Raw genomic sequence first — 23,246 nt, 5'->3', positions numbered from 1 at the left:
TCTAGACTTTGGGGGCAACTTTCTGTAGATGTGAATGCTAAACTTTTCAGCGCTGTGATAATTGTTTCCAACTGATGCAACACCATCTACACCAGATCTTGAGCCCCCCTCCTAAGTAAGTCCAGCGTTGTTACACCCACAGTTGGCTCTATGACCAGCTGTTCCAGTGCAGTCACTTACAGTGTTGAGAAACCTGGTTTTTATAGCATGACTTAGAGCACATGTTTGCCCAGTATTTATGCTGCATTGGAAAGCTGGGAAAGGGTTGCTAAAGGAGACAGATCAAAGTAGGCAGCGGTTTGGAAAGCAGGAATCTGCCTGATAATGGGAACATGGAGTTGAAGGGAAAAGACATGAAGTAAGTGTGAAGTAGGACACAGGCTTTGCACTATTGGCAAGTAGGATGGGGAAAGGCAAGTGGGGCTTTGGGACTTAGGTTGTTATATTTAAAGTCTTAGTCAGAGATAAACAATCTTTTTCGCCCATGCCAAAAAAACCCTGACATCGTATTAACTATTAGAGTGTTGGTATGCTGAAAAGCAAAAGGGAGTGGGGAGAGATGAGGTTTACACTGGGCAATCTAGATTGCACTAGAAGCAGTCTGAGCCCCAACAATAGTGCACCTCAGGGGCTTGCCTTGTTTCCTCTGTAGAATGGGCTGCTTTGTGGCATGACATTGGGAGTTGCCTATTACTTCCTAGGCTGCGAGGAAGAAATTCTGCCCGATGATGCTTTTACTATTACTGCATCCTTTGACTTGACAACCTTAAGGAGGGCTTGAGGGCCAAGAAGCTGTTTGAGAGGCCAGATTTCAGACTGATTTGAATGAATCAGCCAGTTGTTTGGCTGTGGGCTTTAAATTACCAGTGGAAGGGAATGTCTCTTTAGTTAACCAGGTGACTTTCTGTATTGTTCTCATTATTTCATAACATACTTTGCTGCTTAAGATCTTCTTGGCAAAACACCAAAATTTCCCCATCTAGTGTTATTCCATAGTTCTTTGATCAGAAAAAATTCTCATCCCGCTAAAAGATAATTGCCATAGATTGTGTGTATACCTAACTTGATCAGCTTGACTGTTTTTTTAAAGGACTGTCAAGTTACTTATCAGTCATAATTTTTGTTAACACAAAACTTCTGGGAAAGTCATAAGTATTTAGAATTCTGGGTGCCAGCTAATATAATAGTTTTAGTTGCGGCTGCTCAGGTTGAAAATATTACCTGTTGCTTTCATTTGAAATGGTGTCCCATTCTTTCTCCAAGAAGCTGAGTCTAGCACGTGTCAGGCTTCCGCCCATTCTTGTTCAGGTAGTGGACATGCCAAGATCTCCTTAGTTCAGAGGTAGAACTACACAAGTGAGCTTTGATTCTCAAAAGCTCATACCCTGGAAATCTATCAAGATGGGTAGCCGTGTTAGTCTGTCTGTAGCAGTGGAAAAGAGCAAGAGTCCAGTAGCACCTATAAGACTAACAAAATTAGTGGTAGGGTTCGAGCTTTTGTGAGCTACAGCTCACTTCTTCAGTTATCAAGTATCTGAAGACGTGAGCTGTGGCTCCCGAAAGCTCATACCCTGCCACTAATTTGGTTAGTCTTACAGGTGCTACTGGATGCCTGGAAATCTAGTTGATCTTTGAAGCACTGCTGGACCTGAATCAAGATACCTTTGGAGACACCCTGCTTATGCGTCAAACGAGACATTGAGTCGGCTGTGGAATTCTTATTAAGCTGCATGGAAGAGTGACTTAAAAGCATAGCATGGGCAGGTTGAACCTATATTCCCCCCTCCACCAAACTTTTAAAAGTAATTTTGGGGGGGCTCTGAGAAAGTGATGATACCAGCTGGATTACTCGTTTTTGTTGTCCTTCTCTTCCCTCCCCTGAAAAGTTTGGAATAGACCCTTGAAATAGAGCAGTCAAGCTCAAAATATGTTTGGCCATTTTTGGAAACAGAACTACAGCAGGTTTGGATCTCCCCCCCCCCCCCCGGTTCAACCTACTTGGGGTAATATATTCAGTCACTGCACTTCAAGGGTGCAAGTTAGCTAGAGGGCACAAAGAGAGTGCAGAATTAGGGCTGGAAACTAATTAAATATCTTCTATTTGATTACTTTTTACTGATTGATTATATTTAAGTAAATGTGCATATCATCAACAAACGACAAATATTGCCACTTTTGGACGTTGAGAAAATGTCAAATTTAGTAAGCAAAAATTCCCTCTTATTTTTGGAAGGAAAAGTTATCCTTAATATTTTCTGTTTTTTTTATTGCTCAATATATTAAATACTAGCAGTAAAATAGCACGACAAATAAAGACACCCACACAAAGTGACGAGGATAAGATGTAGATTTTGATGAGAATCATTGTTACTTGCCCCTGAGGGGGGTGGAGGAAGGTGGTATAGGAGGAGTCTGTGCCAGTGGAGCATGGGGATAAGTGAATTCCATCTCAGAAGATATGTCCAAGTTGAAGCCAAGTGGATTCAGTTTGAGGATATGCAGTGTGCAAAACTTGAAGCATTGTGGTGGAAAGAAATACTGTGGCAAGTGTTCCTTAGGGCCAGTGCAGCACAAGACTGGATCCAGATCTGTTGACTTACACTGTGATGGGATTCCAAGATGCAGTGTAAGTGGATTAAGTAGTACAGACTAATCTCTTCCAACAAGGAAAAAGTACATATCATAGCACAGCTTTATTGATCAGTATCTCATTCACTCTGCAGTTTAAAAGCCCCACATTTCTGTTTCAAATGCACCGTGTGTCTTACTGTCTGAGTGGGATGAGCATTAAATGGAAATAAGAAAAGTATTGAATTGGATCCTGTGTTACACTCACCGTGGGGCTTTCCATCGCCACAAAGAACCTTATTCCAATGTGGGAGGTGTTTCACTTTCAGAAGGCTCCTGTTGCTGAAGGAAGGCTCTAGCAGGTAGCTGAACATTCATAGGATCCAACCCATTGAGTACTGGGGACTGTAAGGAATTTGTGATGGGTGGTGGTAATGCAAGTCCAGGCAGCTCTTGAATTCATTGCTAAAGCAAAAGAGGTGTGTGTGTGTGTGCATGTGCAATTCATATGCAGTCCTTCTTTCTGTCTCTAGTTTGTTCGAGAAGAAGCTATGCTTCTTTTTATGTGCTTGTAGAAAAGGCATTTATCTTGACTGAATCCATATGGAGACAACAGATTGTAGGGAAGAGACAGAAGGTTTCGTGAATGTGCTGGCTTATTTTGACGTGATGAAAAGTTGAAAGGGAGAAAACTAATTCTTTAATATCATGACTTTTATAATTGCCCCTTATCACCAATACATACTTAATTCTAGCTCATTAGTAGTTGATACTCTGTCTGCAGGCTACGCGGTGAATTCTTAATGCCAGATTAGGGTACCGCTTTGTCAAAGAAATCAATAGTTTACTGTGTTGAGTCTGAAGCATAGAAAGTAAACCAGGCAGTCATATGCAGTGTGACTCTTAGCTAATTTCTAAGGAAATACATAGACATTTTCTATCACATGTTATCACAAATGAGAAATAGTATGGCATATAATGTCAAATTTGCTAAATATCTGTTTTGATTTGTGACATCTGTGCATGGAATTTTTATGAAAAGAGGAATAAGTAAGCCAGATTATGCATTGTTTGTCAATTTAACTAAGTCGTCCTATCATGAAAGGTCAGGATGGATTTGCTGCATCAACAATCATGAAAAGCAGTAAAGACGTTTAAAGCCCTGTAATAGAATCCCACCTAATATTAGCTGCTATGTCCAGTCCTGCCCTGTCCACAGGGCTGATGGAATCACTGATTTTTCTCAGTGACAATATGTGCAAGTCTTTTGCCCGAGATCCTAAAACCCATGTGCTGATGAATCCAGAAGCCTTAGGTTGCTAACGTGTTGCTGCTCTGTTTCCTCCTTTTAAAAGAAAGCGTTCTTTTCTGGCCCTTCTCCCTGCCCATATTTTTCTTTTATTTGGTTTTGATTAGGTAACTGTTTGGAATTCTGATCACCCCCCTCTCTCCTTTGTGCATACAAGCTAGATAACTCTGTGGGCTTGGCACCCTTCTGCTTCTAATATTGCTTGATATTTAACATTTCATTGTGTGGTTTACAAGTAATTTGAGTATAGAGACTGGCAGTATAGCATTGTATCCTATCAAACTTTGGTGCTGGATAAAATATCACAAATTAATAATCATGCATGATAGTATGTTACAAATTCTGTACTAGGTAATTACTAGAATTGTGGCAGGAAGTGGATTAGCATAGCATTGGGGTATAGGAAGTTGGGGGGAGGATCTGAAAATATATAGATGGTCTCTTTCTCTGGCTCTTAACATTCCCACTTAACATCATCTCCCCCCAAGACTTTATTGTTTTCTAGTCTCGTAGCAGACACTACTCTATCTGTTCAAGGTTTTCTTCAGTTACAAAGACGAGATTTTCATTATCTAAAAAAAGGAACAAAATAAGTCCAATAGCCCCTTTAAAGACCAACAGATATTCCGGGGTATAAAGTTTTGTGAGTAAAAGCTCACTTTGTCAGGTATCTGATGAAGTGAGCATTGCTTGATAACAGCTTATACCCTGGAAAATTTTGTTGGTCTTTAAGGTGCTACTAGACTTAAATTTAGTTCTACTACTACTGACTAATACAGCTACCTACCTGAAACTTGCCCTGACCTGCATGGTCCAGGCTGACCTGATCTTATCACATCTTGGAAGCTAAGCATGGTCAGCCCAGGTTAGTGCTTGGATGGGAGACCACCAAGGAAGACCAAATGCGCTACACAGAGGAAGGCAGTGGCAAACTACCTCTGAATGCTGCTTACCTTAAACGCCCTATGGAGAGGTATCTGCCATAAGTTGGCTGTGACTTGATGGCATTTTCCACAACTGCTGAAAGTTTTATGTACACACACACGCACACGCACACACACGCACACACACACACACACACACACACACACGTATGTATGTATAATATAGTTATAATTAAGGTGCTACTGGACTTAAATTTAGTTCTACTACTACTGACTAATACAGCTACCTACCTGAAATGTGCCCTGACCTGGATGGTCCAGGGCAAATAAATTATAATTATTTATTATTATTAACTGAGATCCAAGGTGGATTATACAGTGCAAGCGAAAATACAATATAATCAGCAGCTAGGACACTCACTGAGCAAAGTACAGTAATAAACAAACAGGGCATTCAGTGAAAGAGATACAATAGGTTATGATAGCAATTTTTTAAAAAATGCGCATAAAGCAGAGAGGTCTTTCTGAAACAAAGCATAACTAATTTATATGTTATGTTTAGCAACGTGGAAACTCCCTAGTAAGCCCATGTCTACGTCAGCAGACAGTACCCAACAGAGTAGCATATAATCCCTGTCTCTACCAATGCAGCTCTTTGAGCTACGACATAGCCCTATAGTTTGGGTAGAAAGCCCTCCAGAATAATTCAGTTTTGCATAGTTTGCAGAAAGCCAAGGAGAGAGGGAGCTTTCCTGGCTTCCTCAGGGAGGCTATTCCATAAGGTGAGGGCTACCACGGAGAAAGTGCATGGGCAGGCAGCTGCTGATTTTGCCCAACTGCAGGGCGGTATCTGCAGAAGGCCCTGACCAGATGAGTGAAGCTGCTGTGGCGGAAGATACGGAGAAGCCAATGGAGTGACTGCAGAATGAGAGTGATATGTACTCTCTGTCTAGCGCCTGAGTGTTTCCCAAACTTTTTTTCCATGGTGGAATTTAATTTTTCAAATCCTGAGGAACCCCTACCTATGAAAAGTTTACAGGCCAGAAAAAAATGATGGTGGGGAGTATAATTGAATTACTGCTATTACTGCAGTTATTGGCAAGAAATTTTTTTTGTAAAGAGCTGCATGCAAAAAATGTGAAACTGAACACTGAAGCTGCATGCGAAAAAAGTGAAGCATTTCCCCCCTGTCATTTGTATACTGTGTAATCTTTTTTTCAACTATCTAAATATCAAATCAGAATAAAATTTGCTCAGACATCAAAATCAAGTTTGCATCCAAAGTCAGTATATAATTTATTTATGTATTTATTCCGCAATTTCTCATCTAACTCCTGATGATGTTTTGTAGAACCTCAGGGTTTCACTGAACCCTTGTTGCGAAACACTGATAAAAATCATGCTTCAGAAAATGTAGTGAGTTATTTTAAGTTTAAATGGTCTCATTAGATGTTGTTTTTAGGATTTGTCATTAGTTTCAAAGCAAGGAGATAGTACTCACAAGCTCTCATTTATATAGGATTTTATTGGTGGTTGTCTTTTTTCTCCTGAAAAGTTAGAACACTGATGTGTGACTTGAGCTTTTCTAATCTATATTCTTAGCCAAAACATTGAGTTGCCCAGTTCCCGTCTACCTGCCTTTAAGCAGCTTCCCTTTAGTTTTTACTTAAGCAAAAGTGAAGAAATGAATCTGTTTATTGTACAACTGAACATAGAAAATGCTGCTTGGAAATGAGGGATAAGTGCATCCCTCAACATGAGCAGTGTGAATGCAGTGCTAGTTGGAGCTAGGCAGTGTGAATTGCTATTGCAAGGTGTGAAGTTAGCAATACTAAATTTAAAAAAATCTTGCTATGGTGTGGACAGCAATTCCTCCCTCTTGCCCTTTTAGTATTCTAAGTGGTTTGCCTGACTCCATAGAAATGTAATAGCAAGGCAATGAGGTGCTAGGGCTTGGAGCTCTGGCGATAACATTTCTGCCATTTGGGAAATTAAACGATGGAATCCTGAGGATGTGCTACTCTTTCTTTGTGTAATTCAGCAGCATCCTTGAAATACAAGTTTGCTGGCAAGCAATTAAGATGTAAATTAATAAATAGTGGCTTGGGTAATGTTATATCTCCTTTTGGGCAGGAGCACTGTGTGGATTTAGCTGCTAATCTTTTGGGAGATATTTACTCACCACTTCTTGTCCTCTAACACACACTAACAAATGTAGACATGTCCTTTAAAAGTTTGTGTTAATTTGATAAAACGATAAAGTTAATCCAAACTCCTTTTTGTGACTGCTGTTTGCTTCCCTCTAAAAATATGACTGTTAGACTTTTACTTGCTTTTCTTATAGGATTAGAGTTCAGGTATGAAAGGTGGACTGGAGACTCAAAAGATGGGTTTGCCAAGCTGAAGTTCATAATTCTAAAATGGTTAGAAATGAGTGACATTCTGAATCTCCCGCTTTTTTCTATGGCACGAATTATTGGTTTCAATAATACTTGCAACGAATACAGTTGCAGCTCTTCCCTAGTTTGTCAGCTGAGTTTGCTTCCTCTTAATTCAGGCATTTTTTGGTCCTTCTGAGGTGTGTCACAAGACCTCGGTAAAGGACACAGAATTTGCAGAGCTTCTTGGAAACTCTGGGAGAGGGAGCAATTTTCATTGATTTCCCCATTTCACTGTAGATCTTCACGTCACAGCCCGCCCTATTCCTGTTGGTCCCCTGACTCCTGGGCATAGCATTTCACGAGGCATGGTGGGCTGCAGAAAAGGGGAGGCTGGAAAGTTCTGTTCCATGAATAGAGCTTGTAGTGCTTTGGATCCAGCCTCTAGCGTTGAGTCTAAACAGGCATAGAAAAAAATGGAAGTGTCCTCAGGAGCAACAGGACAGGCCCATTTGTTGAGTAACCTTAAGCACACACATCTTAGTTTTTGCCACCTGAAAGGTGATAAGCAATAAGCATCTATTAAAGATTCCTGGCCATAAGGAGGCCTGCTTGGCATTGACCAGGGCCAGGGCTTTTTCAGTCCTGGCCCCAGCCTGGTGGAACGCTCTGTCCAATGAGACCAGGGCCCAGCGAGATTTATTAGCATTTCGCCGGGCCTGTAAGACGGAGCTGTTCCACCAGGCATATGGTTGATGCCAGGCGGTGCCCCCTAGCCAGGGGAGCACAGTATATGCCCTCCCTACTAGTGACACCTCCATCTCTCATACATCCCTGCCAAAATACTCTGGAGATGGCTAAATCGGGGGTCGTCTGGATTATGTGCCGCTGTGTTTACATACATACATACACGTATATGTGTGTGAATATGTTTACGTTTATTTTAATCTATGTATTAGGATGTTTTATGATTTTTAAATTGTATATATGATGAAATTTAAACTTGGTTGTGATCCGCCCTGAGCCTGCTGATGTGGGGAGAGCAGAATATAAATAAAATAAAAAATAAATAAATAAATAGAACAAATAAAAGTTGAGAGCAGAAATTTTGTAGCAAACAAAAGAAAATGCATTCTTAGATTTCCCTATCTGATCCCCTGATGTTGTAGTAGAGGTCTTGAGTTGTCGTCTGATAGCCATGGGCAGTTGGCTGAAAGTGAACACCCTGAAACTAAACCCAGACAAGGTGGAAGTGAAGCTGGTTGCGAAGGCAGAGATACTGAAAGACATTGTGCTTCTTACTTTCAGTGGGGTTTTGTTGACTCTTGCAGGCTTGGTTAAATTGTAGTTTGTCATCTCATTTGATTCAGCAAATGAAACAAATTACTGACCAGAAACCTGTGAGCGGCAGGTCATGCTAGGAAAAAGCATGGGAGCCCACAGGCTTTTTGAGGCTTGTTCTCAGACCAGCCTGTCTTTTGAATGCATCTTGGATGGTGGAAGTCCTGGTTCAGGTCTTACAAAACAAGGGGCACGGCTACATACAGTTGATGTAATTGCAAGTTGCTGTAGGAAATGTTTTCTTCTCAGGCACTAATTCCGATATAACATCTCAGCCCTTTGGCTTGGAGGTGCAAATATTACCCAACACTGCTGAAGCCATCTCTGAGGGAAGTCTTCTTGCGTGTCAGTGGTGCTTTGAATTACTAGCCTGTACCATCTTCTTATATGTAAATATATTTCAGGTTGATGTGCTTATACTTAATGGAAATCTGATTTTCACTTTTAAAACGGGTGTGTAAGGCTGGCCTGTTCTAAAAACTCTTGCATTTAAGCATTGCTGTTAGGACTGTTCAGGAGAACAGCCCCTAGGTTGAAAGTTTGCTCTCTGAATTGCCAACCTGGAAGCAAAGGATGGGGGAGAGGGCCTATTGCGGTGGCAAAAAGGCCGCAGGCCACTTTGGAGGATGCGCAAGAGTTTCCAATCCCTGCGCTTTCCTAGAGGAACTACTTTAGTTAAAAGCATGTCAAATTTTGTTTAAGATAAAGGAATGGATACAGTGGCACTGTAAACTTTTCATAGTCCAACATGTGACATTTAATTTTACAACTGTACTCTGTGTTTAATCAGAAACTTTGGACCCAAGTAGTTGTGAGCTTTACAAGCCTTGGTTACAAAATCATAATTGTGAATTGAATCCATTTCCTATTGTAAATTCTGGCTGCCATGAAGTTGTAGTACATTTAATAACTTTTATGCTTTAACTTTCCAAAAAGCTGTATTCTTGCATTGCTGTGATATTATAATCTAAGAAGCTGTGTCTTTCCAGCAACTAGTTCTGCAGTGGTAGCAATCGCTAAACATTTACTTGGATAAAGCTACTTAGAAATTGAGGATCACAGAAATCTAGCAAAGTTATCTTCTGGACAGAGATTTGTTGCTTGTTCTAAATATTTCAAGTAAAAACACACTACTTACACCTTTCGATGTTGCAAATAAGAGTAATGGCTTTGACTACACGTTCTAGTCTCTTCTGTCAGACTTCATAGATGAAAAGAACTGTAGTTGCTACTCACTTTTTACGACAAACTTATCAAAGTGACTTGATGTGTTTGCTGACATTTAACTCCCCCACCCCACTTCTTTTTTAACAGGCTTTTAAGGAGATGCTGTATGCAGCTCAGGACCAGGCTCCTTCTATAGAAGGTATGTGGAATTTCCATTAATTGTTAGTCTTTGAGACCCCAGCCCAGTTTCCTCTTCTCTTTGAATAATGTAACCTCAAAGTGGTTTATTAGATAGAGGCAACTCTATTTTGTGGTCATGTTCTTCCTTGCTCTTTAGTTTATCTTTGTGTTTTACTTTCAAGATTCAATTTAAATTTTGCTTTTTTTGTACATTACTCAGTGTGTATTTTTTCACATTATGTGCCAAAAGTAGTTTTTTATTTCTCATATTTCATACTTGCGGAAAAGGTATTTTGCCAAATGTAGACTGTCCAGAAGTGAAATGATGCCATCGAATTCCTTTTTATCTCTCCATCAGTTGTTTGGATTTTTAAAAATGAATTAAAGCAGTTGAATATGAAGGAGACCACTCAGTTAGCCCTTCCATTCTGGCCCTCTTCTTCCCCTCTCCCGCAAGACTTCTATATGCTAGCTGTGTTGCTTGTTCACATCAAGTTGGATCCTGTGAACCCCAAGCCCAAGGCTGTTTGCAGATTGCAGATTTTTCCTGTCTACTCTGTCCCATAGAAGCCCCTGGGGATTATGGAACTTGAGAGGGCAAAATGGCATGGCAGTGCTGCAGTGAGGAGGGAGAACTGGGTGAAATTGCCCCCATGAATATCACCTGCTTTCTCCTCCTCACTGCATCCCCCCCCCAATACTGGTTTGTCCGTAAGGCTTTCCCCAATCCCTAGGAGCTGCTAGGGGAATATAAGAAAGGTTCATGAACGTCTTGTACTTGCAGTTGGTATGATCTAGCCCAGGGGTAGGCAATTGTTTTGGCTCGGGTGCCACTTTGTGGGAGCGGAGGTTAGCGGAGGGCCGCACCTTTTAAAATGATTGCATTCATTAGTTAACTTTGCATTTCAGAAAAGGTATAAATTGTATCATAAAAATCAATAAATATAAATTAAATAAAATAGTGGTAGTTTTATTCAATTTATTTATTGTGCTAATTTCATATCATCTATAGCTGCAAGCACATTTAATTTAAGAATCAGTTTAATGAGACAAATGTACCCTATCACACTTTTCTACTGTCTTGGCGGGCCACAAAAAAATCTGTAGCGGGCCGCATGTGGCCCGCGGGCCGCAATTTGCCCACCCCTGATCTAGCCCATTTAAGCAATCAAGAGATTAAGTGAAATTGTGTTTTCGAAAGGGGCAGTATGGTGAAAAGAGGAAAGGAAAGAGGGGTAGATACTTTATGCATTTGATTATTTGACTTCTAGGACTTGCTGAATGCTCCAGAAGTCTGGCAGGTTCTCGCCCCCCCCCACTCCAGCTTCCTATCTAATATCATTCCTTGTTCACCTCTGTTAATTTTTGTTTGTCGACCAGCAAGCCGAGCACAGCAATCGGTGGTGAGATCTGGGACTTCAGTTTCTCTAGCATGATTTCAGCCTCTTAATTGTATTTGAAGCTGAACCCAGTGAGCTAGCACCATATCTAATTCCATGCTGTTCTCACCACAGTAACCAAAGTTCATGTTTATGCAAAATGTTATTTTGAATTAGACTGTGCCACATGTAGAAAGGCAAACACGAGAGTTACCTAGGTCCTCTGTCTCATGGGCATTGGTAGTAAAAAAGGAAAGAAAAACCAAGTAACCATAAAGTGGAAACAAACCCCTGCTTTTCTTGATGTGGTAGACAGTTGTTTTGACAACATGATCCAGAATTTTGCCGAGTGGTATTAGGTGTGCCAAAAGCGAAACCTTGCATAAATTGCTATACTAGTATTGTAACCAGGGCTTTTTTTCTGGGAAAAGATGTGGTGGAACTCAGTGGGTCGCCCTCAGAGAAAATGGTCACATGGCTGGTGGCCCCGCCCCCTGATCTCCAGACAGAGGGGAGTTTAGATTGCCCTCTGCGCCACTTGGCGGTGCGGACGGCAATCTAAACTCCCCTCTATCTGGAGATCAGGGGGCGGGGCCACCAGCCATGTGACCATTTTCAAGAGGTTCCGGAACTCCGTTCCACAGCGTTCCTGCTGAAAAAAAGCCCTGATTGTAACTATCTTGCCCTGTTGCTGTAGGTAAGATGGCGGAGGCAGGGTGGTATCTATGGGAGGGGAAGAAGCAGCCAGATGCTTCTCTAGTGTTCTTGAATCAACTTCAGTTGAAAGTCCCTTCCCCAAGGAACTCTGATATTGAATTGTAACTTCAGTTTTTATAAGATTTTGATTCTTGTGGTCTGCTTTAGAAGGAAAGCGGGACAAAGCTTTAGCTAATCTTGCCAACAGTTGGAACAAGAGTAGCATGAATATATCACGATTGGACTGGAAGTATCAGGTGTTGGTGGGCAAAAGTCAACCTTGCATCTGATACTTTTCAGCTTCTCGAGAATGACTAGTAGAATGAGCACTTGCCAGATCTATGAAAGCAACATACGTGGGAGGACTTGTGGAAAGGCTAAATGTTCAAAGTGATTTTCTGTTAAAGGGAGGGCTGGGCGAACAGCAAAATGGAATCTGGCAAAGGCAAAAGTAGAGTGTTACACATAGGATAGGGCAGTAATCCTTCACTGGTTGGTGTGACTAATCAACTAAAACTTTAATCGCAGATTAAAAAGGCATATTGGTTAATTAGGAAAGTTACACTGGCCATCTGGAACAGATGCTCTTTGTGTTCTCAGAAAGAGCGAAGGAATGTGAAGCTTAAAAACTGCTCTTGGGCATTTTCACAAATAGCCTTAAAGTCAATGATTGGGTATTTCTGCATCTGTAAAGCGTGGGAATGTGACATGGTATAGCCTGATCTTGTCAGATACTGAACAGTAAGCAAGGCTGGTATATGGATGGGAGACCACCAAGGAAGGCTCTGCAGAGGAAGGCACTGGCAAACCACCTCTACTCCTCACTTGCCTTGAAAACCCCTTGATGAGGTCACCATATGTCAGTTGCAACTTGACAGTTCACGCATACATATAAACTGAATGAAAGAGTCACATCTACTAAAATATACATTTGCTTTCCAAATGATTCCCTTCTACTTTCTGTACGGCAGCAAAGCACCCAGAAGTCACACATTTTACGCTAAAAGGCATTTTGGAAATTCTAGTTGAAAGTGACCTCCATATTTCCACTTTGTGAAATGGTGTTAAGAGCAAAGGTGTGATATGAACAAGTTGTGCAAATGTTGCAACTCGACCAGTTGTTGAACTATGGGCAATTAGAGGCTAGAACCCAAGCATTGTTAGCTCAGGTGTCTCAGAGTTTATCAGATAAGCTCCTAAAAATATAACTTTCTTTTCTATTATTAAAAAAATAAAAGTTTAAGAAACAATTATGGATTGCCACCTTTGTTCGGAATCTTCAAAAATAACACCTCTTCTGTTGATGAGATGCAGTGTTTTAATGTCATTGATTTCTCTGTCTGGCTTTTGAAGTGACCAACTAAATTATTGCTCAGGCTTCAAAAAAATAAAGCACAACGATTCTAGTGCTACTTATCTGTGGATACATAGGACTTGCAGCTATCACAAGATTTGTTAATGACAATCAGGATAGGGACAGTTATTCGATGTGTAAAGTGCTAGTAAGTGTAAACTGCTGTTTCCCTGCTCTTTTATCTTGTTGGATAATCTATATGAGAGGGAAGAGGCTTGGGAGAAGAATTTCAGTTATACGAATAAAGGTGAACGTTGGGTTGGAGCCTGTGACTCCTTTCTACAAAGTCTGCCTCTAACAAACAGTTCCTTGAGTGAAGAAAAACTTTTTTTTAATTAGAAGAGGCTTTTCTGCATCAGAAAAAGTAATTCTCCTTTGGACAGGAGTCTTTCCTTGTTGAGGAAAACTGGAAGAGAGTCACAGAATCCAATTTAGTAAAAGGGAGTAATGAGATCCAACTTACTGTGTGCTGAGAATGTTCCCAACCAGGGCTTTTGTGGTAATACACCTACCAGTGATCATTCAAAATTGTGGCAGTGTGGTTGTTGCAGTACTTTATATATGCAGTATTTTCTTGGCTAATTTGTTATGTTTATTTTGGAGAGGATTGAATAAGTCTGTGTGAATCAGGCCCTGACCTGGATTGCCCAGACTAGCTCAATCTTGTCAGACCTCAGAAGCTTAGCAGGGTTGGCCTGATTAGTCATTGGATGGGAGACCATCAAGGAAGACCGGGGTTGCTACAGAGGTAGGCAATGGAAAGCTACCTCAGAACATCTCTTGCCTTGACAATCCTATGAGGTCATCATAAAATGGCTGTGACTTGATAACACTTTCCACCACCACCATATGAGTTAGATTTGGATATTTATACCACAACAGTCTGCTGGCAACTTGAAGAACTATATCTTCTCATTCTCTTGATAGCGCCAGAGTAAAAATTGCAGTATTTGTATCTTTAGTGAGGTTACTGATTCTATGATTATAAGCTATACGCATTAAAGCAGCACACTTTGTTAAAGTTGGGTCAAAAATCAAGTCTGCTGTTTTTGTTTTGATGAAGAAATAACACTTCTCCATATAGTAAAATGTACTTAAATATTTATTGGCTTTTGCTAAAAGTGTGGTGAACAGCATTTAAATTTTTTGTGTCACATATTGCTGAGCTTATAGATCAAATTTTTAAAAGCTTGTCTTTGAAATGAGTGAAACCATCCAGAGATCTGTCTATGAAATGAAGTGGATAAGAATAGATCGCCTTGCTGGTTGTCCTGTGTCAGTGCTGTAAAGCCTGGATTTACTTTATCACAGGATAATATTCACTCCATTATTGTGACTGGCTGTTGAATTCTGTGTGACATTCTTAGTGTAAGCATTGCGAATCCTCTGCCCTTGTCTTCCTCTTGGTTCATAATACTTGGCTTTCTGAAGCTTATTGTTCTAAACAACAACAGATGCCCACAAAAGGGTTTTCTTTGCATCTTTTTAAAAAGTCTTTAGAATTCATTCCAATGGAAGTGATTCTGCAACCACGTCTCCTGAGAAATGCACTGTCCAGTATTTCTTCCAAAAATGCTGTCTTATCTCATGCCCCCACCCCCACCCCGATGTATAGTCATTGATGGGGCACATTTTTTGTTGTATGTAAGGTCCCAGATTCAGTCTCCAGTCTCTCCTGTGAAAAGCATTGTAGGCAATTAGGTTGGAAGGAGCCTCTGTATGGATTTGGGAGCGCCTAGGGATTAGAACCCTATGAAACCTATGAAATCTACTGTGTCAGTAGAGCAAGTCCTGATCAATACTTTATTTTTGCTTATAGATGGCAAATATTTTTATTTCACAGCGTGTGTTTGAATTCTTTAAGCTTTGCTTCAGACTCAAAGGAATGCAAGCCTATGTCTGTAGCTTGCAGAAATCCAGGTTGGGTTTGGGTAAAGTACTGAGAATATTAGTTCGTCTTATCTGCAACTACCAGAGCTTGCTTAGAAAAAAAGTTTTAATGTGTGAAGGCAAATATTTGCTATTGCTGAGAGAGCTGACTTCAGGTATGCCTTAATAGGTGTTGTCTTTCCTCTTCAAAACATTATTTAACAAGTTGAATGTTAAGTTTTTGCTAGGACTAATGTAGCTACCTAAAAGAAGCATGCAGTGCAATCTATGTATGCTTACTTAAAAGCTAGTCCTGCTGAGTTCAATAGGGTTTAGTGGCAGGTAAGTAGCTAAGACTACAGTCCTAAAGATGAGTTCTGAGTTATGACCATGGCTTAGGAATTAGGTACATGTAAATACCACTGAATATGCTCAGTTTAATGTGCATGGTATTGGAACACAACCTTTGTAGATTCTTAAATTTACAAAGGTGGTAGATGTGACAATGAATTAAATTAATCAAAGAGTCTTCAAGACAGACTTCTCTACTCATATTTCGACTTGAACAAGCAATATGAACTAATATATAAATAACATGTTTGTGTGTGAGAACAAAATCCTAGGGAGTTAAACAAGTTGAAGCAACTTAGGTAATTTATCCTTTGAAAGTGATTGGCTGGGTATCCAAGTGAAAGGAGTATTCTCTTCATTCCTGCTAATGATCTGGTTCTTAGGAAATGCTGACTTGTGGCATTCTGAAAAGGGGTTGCCTGAAAGGCACGGGGTGGGGTGGGGGCGGTACTTAAGGCAGATAAAGGTATAACCAGGTCAGATGGTACCAGGTTTTCCTGCCATGGTATGTGGATCCTTAAGAGTGAGCACATCTTTGCCTTCTGAAGTAACTTATTCCATATATTTGTTGTCTAAAGAAAGTGATAGATGAAGTCAAAATCCAAAGATACCACGGCCCGTTCAACATTAGTGTTTTCCTGTTTGGGGGAAAATGCACTTACCTCTTTCTCTCTCTCTCTCTCTCTCTCTCTTTAAGTGCTGTTGGATGGGGACCAGTGAAAGGGAAACCTTGTAGTATTATAATGGGTTGAACTGAATTTACATCATCTTTAAAATGGTTCTGTAATGTTTCAGCCACTATGATAAACCACAAGTCTTTAAGTTTTCCAAGCACACAGTGAAGGATTTCAGAAAGTCTCAGGTCAGTCAATGGCATCTCCATTATATGGAGATCTGGTAGATGGGCTAGGAAAGACTTATACCTTGTAATGTTGGGGAATCATTGTATATAGTCCTGGTAGGTAAGGCAGAAGAACAGTTTCTAGTATCAAATAAAACTAACAAAACATGTAAATATTTGCAGCTTTTGGGTTCAAGGTAGGACAAAGCAAGTTAGCACTGTAGCATCTTGTTCTCTCATATTCTGTTGACTGCATTAGCTACACTTGCACGCATTGATTCCTGAACATATTCCATATAGCCTGCAACGATCATGGCTGCGGGTGCTTTGCCTTTATTTCCCAAGGGATTTTCTGGTCTCAAAGGTTGTCTTAATGAAATTAGCATAAATCTTCTTTCTACCTTCTTAAGCTTGGGAGCTTGGTATTGTAATAAGACTGTTTGTCCATTGATGACTGAGTATGCAGGAGCCCTGTACTAAAAGCCAACATAACCATTGAATGGAAGTGAGTGAAACGACTTTGCTCCTGACGACTCATGTTTTTAAGAGCAGCTGTTTTTGTTCTTTCTAATAGGAGGGCTGGAATGTGAGTTTGAGAGCTTGCATGGCAACGTTACTTTCCCATGCAGGTGCTAATGGCTCTGGATAAAAAAGAATGAAATTCCATTGTTTCAAAGCAAATGGTATCTTGTTGTTTCGCCCCTCAGTAAGATGGGCACTGGATGCTGACTGATTATTTCTACTTGGTAAGCAGATGTATCTCCCCAAGCTCCTTAGAATTCAGCTCTTCTCAGTGGCAGTAAAGATTAAAGCATGCCTGTAAATTATTCATTCTGATTATCTGCTTGAATGGCCAGAGTCCAGACTTGATATTTCCCCCAGAATCTTTGCAACTCTTTATGGGCGATGTTGAATGCTTTAAAATGGTCTTAAAGGGGAAAAGGTGAACTGTCCTTTGGAGTTTGCTGCCAGATAATGCTAAATCTTGTAATCTTCACTCAATTCACATAAACATCATTGGTGTTCATGCTTGATATTTTTCTGCTGTTCACTTCATTTAGAATTATATCTTTCCTCTGGTCTTAAAGAAATCAGGATCTTTTTATTCAATGAAGATGACTACCAACTCCCCCTCCCAATTTACTTCCAGCATCATTGTGTAAATGTACTCAAGACAGCGACAAAGAGAATTGTTTCTAAGAACTATGTAAGATGGCACCTGTGAAGGTTATCTGAGTACCAGCGCTGGAGGGGATGCATTTTTGATTATGTGTTTGCATTTCCATTTGCAAAGGCTTTTGTGCTCATTTGCAATGCACTTTTGACTCATGGGGAATATGTTCCACCATTTTTCAAATTGGCTTCATCAAGCACTGAAGCTTGACGGATTTCTTTAGAGCAGGTTTTTCAGTTTGATTTTTTAAAAACCTCTCACACTTTTCCTGCCCCTATCTTTAACTATCCTGTGTCTGAATGTATTAGTTAATCCAAGTCTACTTTTGGGGGGGGGGATTTGTGCAGTTGTAGCGTGGATGTGTGAGAAATAAGAGTAGCAGGGCTTTTTTTATAGGGGTCTCTTGTGAGATTCCTTATGCAAAGTCATCCATAGCATGGCACAACTCTGTGTGCCCATGCATGTGCACACACACTAATCTCTATAATATAGATTTTAGCTTTAGTTTTAGTTTAACCTGCACAGTCAACGAGGCCAGTTTGTAACTTGCTATTTTTTTAAAAAAAAATTCTTTTACAGAGCAATCAAGCATTCATGCAGTCTCCCACACTGCCTCAAGATAATTACCTGAAAAACATTGATTACAGCTTTGAAACTGCCAAGCATGCCTAGTATTGGCAGTGACATTTATTCACTGTCAGTTTTATGAAACAATCTTTGGAAATGGACAATTTTCTTTGGAAAAATTAAGCACTGGAGATTTTTCAGCAAACAGTTTTCTGTCTCACATCTCTCTGAATGGGTTATAGGTTCCTTTGCTGTAATGTTCAAAAATAGAATTCTGTCATACAAAGAGTATGTTTAATAGTTTGTCACCTTATACTTTGCACAGTGTCAGTATAAATTTATGATTTTTTTTCTTTGAATGGAGCAGAGGAAAGCAAAACAGTAATCTTGTTTGGTCAGGTGTGAATGTTCCTATTTATTGACCTTCTATGGAACTTAAGACTCTTTGTAGTGTAATGAAAAGCAAACAAACCAAATTCTACTATGATGCTCTTTGACATTGATACCGGTTTCATTTTGCTAATCCGCTTAAAGGTTGCATCATGTAGTGGCAATTGCAGGAAGGCTGCCAAGAAAAGCATTTGGATAGCTGCATTTATGATTAAATATATTTAAGATAAACAGGGACATAATAGAGCAATCATAAGCAGAGTTACTTCAGTATAAGCACATTGATTTCAATGGGCTTAGAATTGAGTAACTCTGCTTAGGGTTGCACTGTTTGTCATGTATTTGGCTTTGTGGTGTTAGGCCCATTTTATGTTTGATGAGATGGAATGGCAAGGTCAGATTGATTTAATAAGGAAATGCTGCTAAGTTCTTGTACCTGCACGTGTAAGTTGATCACTGTCAAGTGGAGATGTAAAAGTTTTGCGAGGAATCTGATAGAGCACAGCCCACTGTCGTTCATACTGGACAGTAGTATTTCTTTTTCTTTTTTATGGCATATCTGCAGTCACATATGTAGGTTCTGTGCCTACACAGAAGTAGCTCCAGCATGTTCTTCAGTTCTAGCCAAGGCATTGGTTCCCCAAGCTAAGGGAGAACTTCACCCACTGCAAAATCTGGTGATGGGTTTTAGTTTGGGTTCATGGCAATTCCAGCAATTAGCCATTAAAACAAACTTGAATCTTGTCGAAGGCTTTCACGGCCGGAGAACGATGGTTGTTGGGGGTTTTCCGGGCTGTCTTGCCGTGGTCTTGGCATTGTAGTTCCTGACGTTTCGCCAGCAGCTGTGGCTGGCATCTTCAGAGGTGTAGCACCAAAAGACAGAGATCTCTCAGTGTCACAGTGTGGAAAAGATGTAGGTCATTTGTATCTACTCAGGAGGGGTGGGGTTGAGCTGAGTCATTCTGTAAGAGTTTCCCAGGGTGTGGAATGCTAATGGCGGGAGGCTTCACTGTATCCTGAGGCGGTTCTTTTGCATATGGATTGGTGCTTGATGTGCTAATCTTCTCTGCAGGGCTATTGTCGGGTGTGGAGTGTTTTGTTGGCCTGGTGTTTTTCAGAACTGGAGCCCATGCTCTGTTCATTCTTAAGGTTTCTTCTTTCTGCTGGCGAAACGTCAGGAACTACAATGCCAAGACCACGGCAAGACAGCCCGGAAAACCCCCAACAACCAAACTTGAATCTTATTAGTTGAGAGGAGGAATGCTACTGGATTCTGGGGGCAGACCTTAGGGTAGCTTGCCAGAGGGATCTGGCTGGCTACTGCTGGAACTAAACTATTGAACTAAATGGTCTCTTGGACCTGAACACATCGATGCAAACAGCAAAGGAACTGTTTGTCACTGGGATAGAATATAGCTTCCCCCACAGTCTTGTGGAGTTGATTGTCCAGTGCACATATTATTGTCATAGGATGCTGTTCTTGAATCTGAATACTGCCTGATGAGCAATTGACTTACAGAAGTGACTGTAACAAGAGACATAATCAGTGACTCTAATGAGAAATTATATTTATAGTGGTGCATCATTCTGCATAATTAGTTTTATATGTGTTAGCTGAGGCACGTAGATTTTTGCATTGGTTTCTGCTGTTGGTTGGTCCAAACTACTTTATACACTCCATGCTTGGTTTCTATGTTCCTTTCTGGGCCTAAGGAGGTTCATGTGCAAATGAAATTATTCTTTCTATGAAATGCCCACAGTGGACACAACTTTTTTTTAGTGGGAGGATTGGGATGTATTTATTCCACAGTTGTCCACTTTGTGCATGGCATTAAATAGCTATATTTATGGGTTGCATTGCATAGGATTTTACCACTGAAGAAGGCCTTAGGCTGAAACACATTTGGTGCTATGCATATGGTAATAAATGTACAATTTGTGTATTTGGAAACTGTTTATTTTGATACACAATTGTATGGTATTAATATGTTGAGCCTCACTGATTGTTTTTAACCAATTTTTTGATTATTTGATTAATTTTTATACTAGTTCTTTATTAATTTGTACTACATTTGGAGGAATACTTAATTTTGTCTTTGATTTCAACCTTTATATGTGTAGCATGTATTTTTGCAGGGATTTCTACTCCCAGATACTATTTGTTGGTCCCAAAATAGAAGGACTGTTTTGGGGGTTTAAACATTTTACGCGAGATGAAGTCTAGCTTGGTTTTAACATGCAGTCGTGAAGACTTACTGCATTGAAATGTATGCTATGCATGCACAATATATATAGAATTATTGTCAAATGTGATATTCAGAATGCTTGTACTCATGGGGAACATCAAGTGCTGAAGTCTGTACATAACCCAAACGATAGATTTTTTTAAAAAAATGATCTTACTGAAATGAATTACTTTCCAAGCTTATAGAAGCATTCCAGAGAGAGGTACAAAAAGATCAAAATGAGTCAATGTTGATACCACATAACTGGTGACAAGATTTCAGATTGGGAACAGTAACTCCAACCACAAGATTTTCTGTGTGGACATTTTAAAAAAAGCTAACCCGAACCTTGATCTTGAAGTCTCTGTGATGGTATGTATTGGATCCTAGGTCCCCAAACTCTTACTGGGAAGCAGGAGAGGCTCGTGTTCACTTCCGAAGTGTGGAAAACTGTAATTGCATCTGCAATCTTGCTCCTACCTTACCATTTTGGAATTTTGAGGGTTTCCTGGAAGATGTTGACTTCTTTTGAATGGACTTCTGTGTATCTTCTTTCGAATGGCTTCTGTGTATCTTACTTAACCCTAAGAAAGCCTTGTGTGTGTTTCCTCTTGCAAGACTAATTGTAGCTTGTTAGTAGTAGCAAGCGTTAAATATTAGCAATAATCAAAACCTACTGTACTTCAATTTTGTTTGGGTGCTAACTCTCAGCTTTCTCTACAAAAACAACAATCTCTTTGAGACTTTTATTTTGGTGTATGTGTGTTCTTGTGCTCTCCCGGAACTGTCGTCTGGGTGAGCAAATGGCAAGTGTGCTGCTTGAGCATGTACGCACACTTCCATGAAGATAAGAACACTGATCTGCAGATGTAACTGGGCTATTATTCTGTTAGTTAAAGTGGCATTTTAAAAAATCAATTTCATGGGAAGGATTGACAGTTTGTCAGAGTGAGTCAAGGATGGCAGTCAAGTTCTGAGCATGCTGCTGTTAGTCTTAACTGACTAGTCTGAAGAGTGTCTGTTGTTCAAAGTATGTCCCACTGCTAATTACCAATCTACAAGTGTTTGAAGGTTATTTGTTAAGCTTGGTTATTTGTGAACTTTATCATCTTTACTATGGGAGATCTTCTGAACTCTTTAGCACTCATCAAATAGTATGAGATTCAGTTTTGATCTTGAAAGGAGTTCTACAGTAGACATTAAAGCTACTGCTTCAGCTTGCAATTCCCTGGTTTCTATGTGTGTTTATGGACCTGAAGCTTAAAACTGGGCATCAGTCCCCAATGGTGGCAGGGGGTGCTGATCTGTGTTTTGCATGGGCTAGCCCTCAGAGAGGTTCAAATGCCAGGGATATGCAGGACAAAGACTTTTACCATCTATGATTTGGTCCCGGCAGCTACTTCCTCTGTGAAGAGAACTCACTGTACAATCTTGGCATTCAGCCAATCTGCTAATAAAAATTCCAGTACAGAAGAGAAATAACAGGGTGCTTGCTCTCTGGTTATCTCTTCAAAAATGTTGATGTAAGAATACATCACTACACCAGCTTTCAAAACTGTTGGGAAGTGTCTCTGCGTCATATTTTTATTTGCAAAATTTGCAGTGTGAGAAGAGACTGAAAATTAACCTTTCTACTGAGAGCTAGTGTCAGCCCTGTGAAGAGCACCCTGGGTTTTGATATACGATCAGTAGCTCAATTGTTTCTTCTTTACCCCACATTCCCTGTGTATGATGTACCAATGAAAAATACAGAACAGAATGGCAAGTTTGCTTAGCTTACTTAGAAGTCCCTATATTAAAAATTGGTCCTCTTACAACTTCTTATTTCCTGTGCCTTAGACTTTCAGGTATTGAAAACTGAAAATTGGTTTGAAAGTTGGGCAAAAAGTGCTGCATTGGTTTAGAAATGAAAAACAATGCATTAATCATCAAATATATATTTGAGCAAAAAAAATTTTGATTGTAAAAACAAGATTCCCTTCTGTATGAGCAGGTGGGAGAACTGTCTTCTCTAAAAACACAGGTGGTCGTGAGATCCTGATAGGCTTCCGTATTTCACACTTCAAACGTTTGCAGTGTTTGCTCTGGACAGGAAGTGAGTTTTTGCTTTCATGGAAATCAAAACACTTCATAGGTAAACTAAGCAAGTTAGGATAGGAAGTTGAAAGAGTTGCGTAAACTGTAACTGTATATTGGCACCTGCTAAATATAAGTAGTCCGCATGTGATGAATTGGGAGTTTGCCTGCTTCTACTATAGAACACTTACACTGGCTATGTTTGAACTCTGTTTGAACACCACTGGTAATTAAGCCACTACGGTACCAGTCCATATGTCCCCAACAGTGTGAAATACAAATGTGAGATAATGAAAGCAAAAGGTAGTTGGATTTTTCCAGCCTGTGCATAATTGAAGCCTGCCAAGATATGGCTGTCATCCAGCCGTTCTGAAAAGGTTTAGTTCTGAGCACCGTTTTTGCTTGACTTGCTTTGATTTCTGTTTCATGCATTCATGATATTGTGCATCTGGTACTGTTCTTGGCTAGCCATTGCTAAGTATAACCTAGTTATATTA

The 23,246-nt window shown here is 40.1% G+C and overlaps 1 protein-coding gene across 1 annotated transcript in view; it reads left to right on the top strand.

Annotated features, from left to right (window-relative positions):
- The window catches only part of XPR1 (xenotropic and polytropic retrovirus receptor 1), a 165,264-nt gene that overhangs the window by 8,021 nt on the left and 133,997 nt on the right, over positions 1-23,246 (top strand). The window contains exon 2 of the mRNA XM_054979432.1: positions 9,795-9,846. Within this exon, the coding sequence (XP_054835407.1) occupies positions 9,795-9,846 (52 nt within the window). The remainder of the gene's footprint in view (positions 1-9,794; positions 9,847-23,246) is intronic.

Source organism: Eublepharis macularius, chromosome 5 (genome assembly GCF_028583425.1).
Source record: "Eublepharis macularius isolate TG4126 chromosome 5, MPM_Emac_v1.0, whole genome shotgun sequence".
Lineage (NCBI taxonomy): Eukaryota > Metazoa > Chordata > Lepidosauria > Squamata > Eublepharidae > Eublepharis > Eublepharis macularius.
This window is presented reverse-complemented; position numbering and strand designations above follow the sequence as displayed.